At 35.7% G+C, this 12,070-nt stretch overlaps 3 protein-coding genes across 5 annotated transcripts in view; all 3 read left to right on the forward strand.

Annotated features, from left to right (window-relative positions):
• LOC130984979 (prefoldin subunit 4) overlaps nt 1–12,070 on the forward strand; it is an 89,146-nt gene that overhangs the window by 41,678 nt on the left and 35,398 nt on the right. The window lies entirely within an intron of this gene.
• Nucleotides 218–10,686, forward strand: LOC130984969 (putative late blight resistance protein homolog R1B-16). Of its 3 annotated transcripts, none has more exons than XM_057907671.1 (2): nt 218–2,857; nt 10,431–10,686. In XM_057907671.1, the coding sequence occupies exon 1, from the start codon at nt 293–295 to the stop codon at nt 2,840–2,842; it is 2,550 nt and encodes an 849-aa protein (XP_057763654.1). In that variant the 5' UTR covers nt 218–292; the 3' UTR covers nt 2,843–2,857; nt 10,431–10,686. The 3 variants fall into 3 exon arrangements, with proteins under 3 accessions (XP_057763654.1, XP_057763655.1, XP_057763656.1); XM_057907672.1 differs by lacking the exon at nt 10,431–10,686 and adding an exon at nt 2,939–3,068; XM_057907673.1 differs by lacking the exon at nt 10,431–10,686 and adding an exon at nt 2,951–3,068.
• LOC131024760 (late blight resistance protein R1-A-like) lies at nt 7,749–10,322 on the forward strand. The gene has a single exon (XM_057954299.1). It carries the CDS (start codon nt 7,749–7,751, stop codon nt 10,320–10,322), a length of 2,574 nt encoding a protein of 857 aa, XP_057810282.1.

A 12,070-nucleotide genomic window follows, 5' to 3' on the forward strand; every position in this document is an offset into this window, starting at 1 on the left:
TATCATTTTCCATAGATAAATTTACGCAGCCTTGTGTTTTTAATATATTTTTCTTGATAAAAAAAAAGAATAAATTTATTAGTAAATTTATCCATCAAAACGCAGCCTATTATTTTGAATAATGTTTCCACTAATTCACACTAATCAATGCTAGATGTGATTTGACAGCTCAAAAAGAAAAAGTTTCCAATAATTGAGTTATACAGTATATTGAATGTATTGTTAGATTTTGAGAATAGAGAATCACAGCCTCATCTTCTTCCTTCACAACTCCGAAGCAATAATACAAGCCATGGCAGCAGCTTACGCAACTCTAGTTTCTGCTATGCATATCATAAACAACCTTCAGCATCATCCTCGCCCTCCTATTTCTCTCTCCATTCAACAAGCTGAGTCTCTCACTCAAAAGATTAATTTCCTGCTCGAATTTGTCGAGGGGTATAACCCCCATCGTGACTACTCCAAAGAAGCAGATCCATTGGAGTCTCGCATTGCAGATGCAGCTTATGCGGCCGAATACGCCATTGAATCTCATATTTTGGATCAGTTCACAAATAATGGAGAAAATATGAGTTCTCATGGCTTGTATGAATCTCTCGAGAAGGTGATAGAAGACATGGCTTCGATCGAAGAGGAAGCCAAGCAAATTCAAGGGAGAGGTGGACTCCAACATCAGCTGCCTCCTGATTCGTCGAGATCTTCTTCGATCCCGCAGCAGAGCAGTATGGTGGGTGCTGATGATGTCAAGTTTCAAATGATGGATAAGCTCACTTCTGATAGCCTTCATCTACAGATCATTCCCATTGTAGGGATGGGCGGCTCTGGTAAGACCACTCTTGCTAGAACTGCTTATGAAGATCGTCTAATTAAGGAGCATTTTGATATTTGTGCGTGGGCTACCATCTCTCAAGAATATGTCATTAAAGAAATTTTTGCAGTAGTTCTTCGTCAGTTTAATATAGGAGTTGATGACAATTTGAATGAGCATGAATTAGGAGAAAAGTTGTATAGGCATCTGTATGGTAGAAGATACTTGATTATAATGGATGATATGTGGAGCATCGATGCATGGGATAGAGTTAGGAATTATTTTCCTGATAGTAAAAACCGTAGCAGAATAGTGGTAACAACTAGGCTATCTGCTTTGGCTTCTAAATTACCTAACTCTGATAGCCTTGGGATGAAACTTTTGGATGAGGCTGAAAGTTGGGAGCTTCTCTCCAAAACTGTGTTTGGGGAAGAAGGTTGCCCTCTTGAATTGGAGGAAATCGGAAAAAAGATTGGAAAAAGCTGCAAAGGACTTCCATTATCAATTGTTGTGGTGGGAGGCCTTTTGGCCAAGTCCAAACATGAAAGAGAGTGTTGGGAAGAGATAGGGGAAAACTTGAATACAAGTGTTAATTTAGAGGATGATGAACGTTGCTTGAAAATACTATACATGAGTTACAAGCAATTGCCAATACATTTGAAACCATGTTTTCTCTATATGGGTGTTCTTCCCGAAGATGAGGTGATTTTTTTCTCAGACCTCATCAAATATTGGGTTGCGGAGGGATTTGTGAAAGCAGTAAGTGGGAAAAGCTTGGAAGAGATAGCAAAAGAGTATTTAAAAGACCTTATTGCTAGAAATCTTGTTTTAGGGGGGAGTAGAACGAACTGGTGCCAAATTCATGACTTGTTGAGAGACTTGTGCTTGAGAGAAGCTGAAAAAGAAAGGTTTTATAATACGGCATCAGATAATGATGTCATAGGGGCCATGCCACCTATGTCAAAAGCTCGTTGTTTGACGTGGAATGTTGGACGAAAGCTATCACCTCTCAATATGAGCTTGTTGAGGATACTGAAAACAACTGGATACCTATGGGTCGAAAAAGATTTATCTAGACACGTGGATCAATTAGTTAACTCACGGTTCCTTCAAATAGGTCAAACTTACTTTGAAGCAATAATTGAGTGGAATTTTTTAAGTTCAATATGGCGATTTTGGAATCTACAAACACTAATTGTTGACGACTACCGTATGCGTGAGGTTATTACTGCGCCAACTGATTTTTGGTACATGCCTCACATCAGGCATGTTAAGTTCCGCAACGGTCTTCGTCTCCCAGATCCTCCTAACGACCAAGATGACATTGTTTTGGGAAATCTGCAAAGCCTGGGGAAAGTATTTGGATTCAAGTGTTGCAAACAAGTGGTAGAAAAAATTCCCAATATAAAAGAATTGGTTTTTGAGAATGGGGGAGAGTACTATGATGATAAGATGTACTGCTTGAGCAATCTTGATTGTCTAACTAAACTTGAGTCCTTAAATTGCTTTCTTTGTACAAGAAGTGCAATCAACTTTCCCCATTCACTCAAGAGATTGGTTCTTCGTAACAACTACAACAACTCGAGTTATGGTTGGGAAGACATATTGGATAAGGTAGGTGTGTTGCCCCATCTTCAGAAGCTCACACTCGAATATGGGAGTTTCAACGAAGGGAAGTGGGAAACAACTGAAGGCGAATTCCGCAGCCTCAAATTCTTGACTCTCATGGATACTGATAATCTAGAAATCTTGAAAATTGAAAGCTCCCACTTTCCATGCCTTGAGCGCCTTCAACTTCTTCAACTAAACAAGTTGCGGGAAATTCCTTCAGATTTCGCAGAAATAGCCACACTTAGAGAAATTTGTGTGGAATATTGCAGCGATTCTGTTGTGGTTTCTGCAAAAAGAATATCAGAGGAACACGAGGACTATTACGGGGAAGAAGCCCTTCAAGTTCGCGTTTACCTCGGGAGTACTAACGAAGGACTGTCGGAGAGCTTGGATAGTCCTAACTTTTGTGTTAAACGTCACTGAGAATCACTACTTAAGGTACACAGAAGAAAATGTAGATTTGGTTAAAATTGATTGGATTCCTAGTTTTGATTTGTAATATTTGAGTGATGGAACAAGTGTGCAATGCAGGTAGTGTGTGGGGAAATTAAGCGCACACCACACAATGAATCCATTGATGCGTATGCTCTGTTTCTCTTTGTGTTTTGGCTTCTTCTTTCTTTTCAATTCTTATTCATTGCCCTTTTTTCTGCTATTTCCACATTTTCACTGGCACCATAGCTGAAATACAAGTGAGGAATAAAGAGTATTATACGTCATAAAATAAATAAATAAATATTTTTATATACAAACATAAATAAAAAAGTTGTAAGATTTTAACAAAAAGTGAGAAAATAAAATATTTTTAACTTTTCATAATTTATTCGTTTTAAATTCATTTTTGATGATTTTTATGCCATATTAAATATTTTGTCACGAACTTATATATAATATGCATATTAAATATTTATGCATAAATTAAATTTGAGGATGTTTACAAAAGAATTAAAAATAGAGAAAAATTGGTGGGAGAAGAAAGAGAGAAAAAAAAAGGAAAAAACTCCTCTTTTATATATATATAGACAAGGAATTAGTCATATTATACCTCAAAAAAAAAAACTTATTATTTTTAAATCATTATATAATACGATTAGTAATTCTTGATCTTTCAAGACAGCTGGCGAGCGCTCGACCGCCCAAGCCCAGATTTCTGAGCTTCTCTTTTTTCTTTTTTTTGGTGTGTCTCGATTGGTTGGAATTTCAAAACGCAGCTGCCGTGATTTCAAACTCGTACAAAAGTTGGACACAAAATCTTGGGTACACCTGGTGTACCGTACAACCAGGTTGACCCGTACCCAGAATAGTATTTGTCATAAAGTATCCCACACCTGTTAATATTAATAACAAAAAAAAGAAGTTTGATGATTGGACTATAAAACTGTGCAAGAATTCTTAGTTTGAATACATGTTTGCTTAGAAATATGAAATATCTATGCTACCAGCCTACCACTACTGAGCCAAAAATATCTATGTTTACATCTTTCTAAAACTTTGTTCATGTCTACTTAAAAACTACTAGCAATGATTCTGTGCTGGTTGTGAAAATCAATAATGCTTTTCTGTGAAGCCATAAATATAAGTCACCATTATTTATTTCAGTCTTGTTTTGTATTTCTTATTACACATAAATATGGCTATGCATCAGTTGTATGACATGTAAGTATACACAGCACAAACTGATTGTAAATTTTACTGTGTATTAGTAGTATAGCGCAGTTGTATGATTACTGTTTTTGTTGTTGCTTATCCTCGTGCTTTTTTCAGGGAATTAATGAGATTAATGCGTGGCTAAGAATTTTTTGAATGACATAACTCTACCAAATATGAAATTAATTTTTATAATTTCTATTTATGCTTAATCGTGAAGTTTCTAAATAATGAGAATCGATTGGAAGATAAAAATAGTTAGCCCAAGACAACAAATCAATTCCTTAGATTATTGAAAGCAAGATTATCAATTGGGTCTATTGCAAAAGTTGGCCCATGGCAAAGGACAAAATTCCCTAATATCGACCTAACTCTGATTAAATCATTTAATTCATGCATTTGTTCATTGACTCTGTCTACGTCATGCACAAAATATATCTTACATATCAATAATTTTTTGAAAATTTCGAGGAAAGAGCCTCTAATTGTATCCATATTGTTGACGTCCACTATCGTGGACGGAGGGAGTATATTTTTTTCTTCTTATTTTTTTGTTTTTCCAAAATATTCAATCTCACACTGTTCTTTTATAAAACTTCATCAAATACAAGTTTATATGAAATGATACTTCTATTATATCAACTAATTAAATTTTGACATTTAAATTAGTAAAAATAATCGTGTCACATCAAATTAAATTTATTTAAATTATGACAAAAAGTAATTTCCGTCTAAAACGTTCGAATACTAGTGGTGTAACCCGTCAAAAAACATTACGGCTGCGTTTACTTTGATGGATAATATTATCCATCTTTGAAGTGAAAATAAGGAAGGAAAAATGGTGAACATCTCTTTTGTGTCAAATGTTGGAAAAGAAATGAGACATTTTAAGGCATAAATTTTTGTTATCTATCATTGGAAATAGATAAATTTACGCAGCCTTGTGTTTTTAATATATTTTTCTTGATAAAAAAAAAGAATAAATTTATTAGTAAATTTATCCATCAAAACGCAGCCACTACAACAAAATTCACCTATTAGGACTTTCATGAGAGTCCTATTATATGGTATAATAGGACTTTCACTACTATAGGACTTTCCTTAGGAGAGTCCTATTTGCGCTAGTCATGCGTAATAGGACACTCATTGTAATAGGATGCTCAAGAAAGTCCTATTAGAGTATACTTGAAAACCCATTTTTGTGACACTTAGGAGTGTCCTAATAATTAGTGTCCTGTTACAATATATTTTTGTGACACTTAGGAGTGTCCTAATAATTAGTGTCCTGTTATAATATATATTATATTGCTCTAAAATTTGTAGTTTGACCTAGATTCATGTAACATTCTAAAATTACAAATTGCTACTAATAATACGTATATAAGAAAGATTAATTGTAACCATAGAAATATTGCTAAATTCATTTATATTTTCCAATTGAACTCGTTCCAAAACAACAAACTTTAAGATCTTATGAAATACATCTGCTCCACCACTCTTGTATGTCACCAAAGCTACAACCATGTTAAAACTTAATAAAACTCACAAGATTTTTGAGGAAATAACCATAACTAAGTTTCTTTCATTCATTTTAGAGGATAGAGAATTTGAGCATAACAACATAAATTGATGTTCCATTTTGATGTTTCAATTTGGGCATATCTGCAATATTCAGTGGAAGCTTCAAAGCATTTGTATACTAGAGGATAGAGAATTTGAGCATAACAGCATAAATTGATTCACAAACAGTGGCAGCAACTTTTGTCCTAACCGAACATCTAAAATTAGCAAAGCATACAGATTTCAGTCCAAGATTGTTCAGTATAGAATAATTAGCAAAGCATAAGTAATTAAAATTCAAAAATATGCCTACATTTTAGACATGAGGATTTTCAGAACATGACATCACCTTGAATGTCCATGTAATAATATTACTTACAAGTTTTTTCATCAAGCAAAGGATAGCAAACACCAAATGAACTGAGCATATGGTGCCCTAGCTACAGAGGATGGAAGATACCTGAGAAATTCTCCAAATTACTGATGAAGCATACTTGGGGAAACAAGTAGCAAGCTGCCATCAAGATCAAATACAGAGGCTGAAAAATAAGCATAAAAAAGCATCACCTACTCAATAAGTAATTACTACAATCTCAACAACTCATCCAATTTTTCTAACCTAAACCTCTCACAGATACATAAAAACAAAAGAAATTCGCTAATCGAGCCCTAATTTGAGGCAAACAAGTGAACAATAACTGACCTCATGCTAAGGAGGATAGTCGTCTCCGTTGGATGGAGCAGAGATTGCGATGGCGCTTGCGGCTGATGCCGACGGTGACGGTGGCGATTGGAGGCGACAAGAAGGCGGCGATCCAGCGAAGAAACGAAGGTTCCGTTTAGTCTAGGGCTGAAAAATGAAAATGTAAACTGATGTATAACCAGATAAAAAGAAGCAGCAGAAGGTTAGCTATTGCAACCGCGGCGGTGATGGCACGACGGAGGCGAGTAGTAGAAGATGGCTAAGACATCAACGAAGATGTTGATGTCGCTGGGGGAAGTAGCGAGGAAGAGAGAGAGAGAGCGGTGGTGGTCTGGCTCGCGATGGTGAACGACGGAGGTTGTGGTCGACCAGATTTGTGGCGAAGATTATGGTTGCTGAAGGTGTTGCAGATTCAGTGGCGGCAGAGGGTTTTAAATTTGGGGTTAAGTGTTCCACATTAAGTGTTTTGAGTAAGTTTTGATTTTGTGGTGAAGTGTTCAGTATCCAAATATATTTGTTTTTTTTGTTTGTTAGAATTACTTTTCATTTTCTATTTATCAGTAAATACAAAATTTCTTTTAATTTTCTATGAAATAAATATTTTACTATCTTTTATTAATAAAAACCTTTTTCTTTAATTAATAGAACTTCTAGTAAATAGAAATTCTTGATAATTAAAATTGCATAAACAAAACTTGAATAAATAAAAAATTGTCTTACCAAGAGAAATTATTATTTTTTATTTTTTTAAAAATAAAAGATTTGTGTAAACAGACTACGCAAACAGATATAGTGTAGTCTTAATAATTACTCCCTCCGTCCGCCAAAAGTGGACCATTTTTACTAAATCGGGCGTCCGCAAAGAGTATACCACTTTCCTTTTATGGAAATGGTCCCACCATCCACTTTAATCTTTTATCCTTACAAACACTCTTTATTTACAAAAAAACCACCTCAAATTCAATCTCAACCACACATCTCATAAAGTGGTGGGACCCTTTCTCCACTACATCAAAATTATCACCAATTTTATTAAATACCGTGCCCAGCCAAAGTGGTCCACTTTTGGCGGACGGAGGGAGTACTATATATAAGCATGTAGACTACAAAACAATTTAAACAAGCACGCTTTTTAAGATATTTTTAACTCCCATTAAAGTAATAAAAGGACGTTTATGGTAAGAGTCCCAATATAGGGGTCCCCAAAGCCAATTTTGTTGTAGTGAGCCTATTATTTTGAATAATGTTTCCACTAATTCACACTAATCAATGCTAGCTGTGATTTGACAGCTTAAAAAGAAAAAGTTTCCAATAATTGAGTTATACAGTATATTGAATTGAATGTATTGTTAGATTTTGAGAATAGAAAATCACAGTCTCATCTTCTTCCTTCACAACTCCGAAGCAATAATACAAGCCATGGCAGCAGCTTACGCAACTCTAGTTTCTGCCATGAATATCATAAACAACCTTCACCATCATCCTCGCCCTCCTATTTCTCTCTCCATTCAACAAGCTGAGTCTCTCACTCAAAAGATTAATTTCCTGCTCGAATTTCTCGAGGGGTATAACCTCCATCGTGACTACTCCAAAGAAGCGGATCCATTGGAGTCTCGCATTGCAGATGCAGCTTATGCCGCCGAATACGCCATTGAATCTCATATTTACGATGAGGAATGTTCCATTTTATCTCATATTTTCGATGAGGTGAAAAATGATGGAGAAAATATGAGTTCTGATGGATTGTATGAAGCTCTCGAGAAGGTGATAGAAGACATGGCTTCGATCGAAGAGGAAGCCAAGCAAATTCAAGGGAGAGTTGGAGTCCAACATCAGCTGCACACAAAGTCAACGCCTTCGGATTCGTCGAGATCTTCTTCGATCCCGCAGCAGAGTAGTATGGTGGGTGCTGATGCTGTCAAGCTTCAAATGATGGATAAGCTCACTTCTGATCGCCTTCATCTACATATCATTCCCATTGTAGGGATGGGCGGCTCTGGTAAGACCACTCTTGCTAAAACTGTTTATGAAGAACGTCTTATTAAGGAGCATTTTGATATTTGTGCGTGGGCTACCATCTCTCAAGAATATGTCATTAAAGAAATTTTTGCAGTACTTCTTCGTCAGTTTAATATAAGAGTTGATGACAATTTGAATGAGCATGAATTAGGAGAAAAGTTGTATAGGCATCTGTATGGTAGAAGATACCTGATTATAATGGATGATATGTGGAGCATCGATGCATGGGATAGAGTTAGGAATTATTTTCCGAATAGCAAAAACCGTAGCAGAATAGTGGTAACAACAAGGCTATCTGCTTTGGCTTCTAAATTACCTAACTCTGATAGCCTTGGGATGAAACTTTTGGATGAGGCTGAAAGTTGCGAGCTTCTCTCCAAAACTGTGTTTGGGGAAGAAGGTTGCCCTCTTGAATTGGAGGAAATCGGAAAAAAGATTGGAAAAAGCTGCAAAGGACTTCCATTGTCAATTGTTGTGGTGGGAGGCCTTTTGGCAAAGTCCAAACATGAAAGAGAGTGTTGGGAAGAGATAGGGGAAAACTTGAATGCAAGTGTTAATTTAGAGGATGATGAACGTTGCTTGAAAATACTATACATGAGTTACAAGCAATTGCCAATACATTTGAAACCATGTTTTCTCTATATGGGTGTTTTTCCTGAAGATCGGGAGATTCTTGTCTCAGACCTCATCAAATATTGGGTTGCGGAGGGATTTGTGAAAGCAGTAAGTGGGAAAAGCTTGGAAGAGATAGCAAAAGAGTATTTAAAAGACCTTATTGCTAGAAATCTTGTTTTAAGGGGGGGTAGAATGAACTGGTGCCGAATTCATGACTTGTTGAGAGACTTGTGCTTGAGAGAAGCTGAAAAAGAAAGGTTTTATAATACGGCATCAGATAATGATGTCATAGGGGCCTTGCCACCTATGTCAGAAGCTCGTTGTTTGACGTGGAATGTTGGACGAAAACTATCACCTCTCAATATGAGCTTGTTGAGGATACTGAAAACAACTAGATACCAATGGGTCAAAGAAGATTTTTCTGGACACGTGGATCAATTAGTTAATTCACGGTTCCTTCAAATAGGTCATTACTCTGGAGGAATAATTGAGTGGAATTTTCCTAGTTCAATATGGCGATTTTGGAATCTACAAACACTAATTGTTGCCAACTACTATATGCGTGAGGTTACTACTGCGCCAACTGATTTTTGGTACATGTCTCGCATCAGGCATGTTAAGTTCCACAACGGTCTTCGTCTCCCTGATCCTCCGTACGACCAAGATGACATAGTTTTGGGAAATCTGCAAAGCTTGGGGACAGTTGATGATTTCAAGTGTAGCGAACAAGTAGTCAAAAAAATTCCCAATCTAAAAAAATTGGTTTTTTATAATTGGGGAGATGATGAGTTGTATTGTTTGAGCAATCTCGTTTGTCTAACTAAACTTAAGTCCTTGGTTTGCTCAATTTCTCGAAGAAGTGCAATCAACTTTCCCCATTCGCTCAAGAGATTGGCTCTTCAAAGCAACAATTGTTGTTGGGAAGACATATTGGATAAGGTAGGTGTGTTGCCCCATCTTCAGAAGCTCACACTCGATCGGGGGAACTTCAATGAAGGGAAGTGGGAAACAACTGAAGGCCAATTTCGCAGCCTCAAATTCTTGACTCTTCGGGATACTGATAATCTAGAAATCTGGAAAATTGAAAGCTCCCACTTTCCATGCCTTGAACGCCTTCGTCTTATTCGAGTACATAAGTTGCGGGAAATCCCTTTAGAATTCGCAGAAATACCCACACTTAGAGAAATTCGTGTGGAATTTTGCAGCGATTCTATTGTGGTTTCTGCAAAGAGAGTATCGGAGGAACACGAGGACTATTACGGGGAAGAAGCCCTTCAAGTTCGCTTTTACCTCGGGAGTAATAACGAAGGACTGTCGGAGAGCTTGGATAGTCCTAACTTTTGTGTTATACGTTACTGAGAATCACTACTTAAGGGACACAGAAGAAAATGTAGATTTGGTTAAAATTGATTGGATTTCTAGTTTTGATTTGTAATATTTGAGTGATGGAACAAGTGTGCAATGCAGGTAGTGTGTGGGGAAAGCGCACAGCACAGAATGAAATGAATCCATTGATGCGAATGCTCTGTTTCTCTTTATGTTTTGGCTTCTTTCTTTTCAATTCTTATTCATTGGCTATTTCCACTTTTTCATTGGCAGCATAGCTGAAATACAAGTGAGGGATAGAGAGAATTATACGTCATAATAAATAAATAAATGTTTTTATGTACAAACATAAATAAAAAGGTTGTAAAATTTTAACAAAAAGAGAGAGAAAATAAAATATTTTAACTTTTCATAATTTATTCGTTTTAAATTCATTTTTGATTATTTTTATACCATATTAAATATTTTGTCACGAACTTATATATAATATGCATATTAAATAGTTATGCATAAATTAAATTTGAGGATGTTTACAAAAGAATTAAAAATAGAGAAAAATTGGTAGATGAAGAAAGAGAAAAAAAAGGAAAAAAAATATCTTTCATATATTATATAGACAAGGAATTAATCTTATTATACTTAAAAAAATAGAATTAATCTTATTATTTTTATATCATTATATAATACGATTAGTAATTCTTGATCTCCCATGACAGCTGGCGAGCGCTCAACCGCCCAAGCCCATATTTCTGAGCTTCTCTTTTTTCTTTTTTTTGGTGTGTCTCGATTGGTTGGAATTTCAAAACGCAGCCGCCGTGATTTCAAACTCGCATAAAAGTTGGACACAAAATCTTGGGTACACCTGGGTGTACCGTACAATCGGATTGACTCGTACCCAGAATAGTATTTATCATAAAGTATCCCACACCTGTTAATATTAATAACAAAAAAAGAAGTTTGATGATTGGACTATAAAACTGTGCAAGAATTCTTAGTTTGAATACATGTTTGCTTAGAAATATGAAATATCTATGCTACCAGCCTACCACTACTGAGCCAAAAATATCTATGTTTACATCTTTTTTAAAACTTTGTTCATGTCTACTTAAAAACTACTAGCAATGATTCTGTGCTGGTTCTGAAAATCAACAATGCTTTTCTGTGAAGCCATAAATATAATTCACCATTATTTATTTCAGTCTTGCTGTATTTCTTATTATATATAAATATGGCTATGCATCAGTTGTATGACATGTAAGTATACACAGCACAAACTGATTATAAATTTTACTGTGTATTAGTAGTATAGTGCAGTTGTATGATTACTGTTTTTGTTGTTGCTTATCCTCGTGCTTTTTTCAGGGAATTAATGAGATTAATGTGTGGCTAAGAATGAAATTTAATGGTTTGTAACTTTATGAAATTGCTTTGTTTATTGGCTTATTTTGATGCCAGCAGTTCCTGCCATAAGATCTCAGTAGCAATTCTACTTAGAACTTCGCTAAAAATGGTAAGAAGGAATTGTTTGATTTCACATATAAACGAGAAGAAGTAAGAATTCAAGCATGGGAGAGTCAACAGAAAGCAAGGGTTGAAGCTAAAATGAGGCAAATAGAGGTAAATACATCTCATCTCATATCAATGAAATCCATTAAATACTGTTTTGGTTCAAAATGAAAATTGATAAAAATCGACACTAAGGCTCAAATTGAGCAAACGAAAGCACACGCTCAAGCAAATGAAGGAGGTAGCAATGGCAAGGCAAAAATCAAAGGAAAAAA

This window comes from Salvia miltiorrhiza, chromosome 5 (genome assembly GCF_028751815.1).
Source record: "Salvia miltiorrhiza cultivar Shanhuang (shh) chromosome 5, IMPLAD_Smil_shh, whole genome shotgun sequence".
Lineage (NCBI taxonomy): Eukaryota > Viridiplantae > Streptophyta > Magnoliopsida > Lamiales > Lamiaceae > Salvia > Salvia miltiorrhiza.

Bases quoted from the DNA above. Each gene is read 5' to 3' on its own strand.
- LOC131024760 (XM_057954299.1), top strand. From the start codon at position 7,749: ATGGCAGCAGCTTACGCAACTCTAGTTTCTGCCATGAATATCATAAAC.
- LOC130984969 (XM_057907671.1), top strand. From the start codon at position 293: ATGGCAGCAGCTTACGCAACTCTAGTTTCTGCTATGCATATCATAAAC.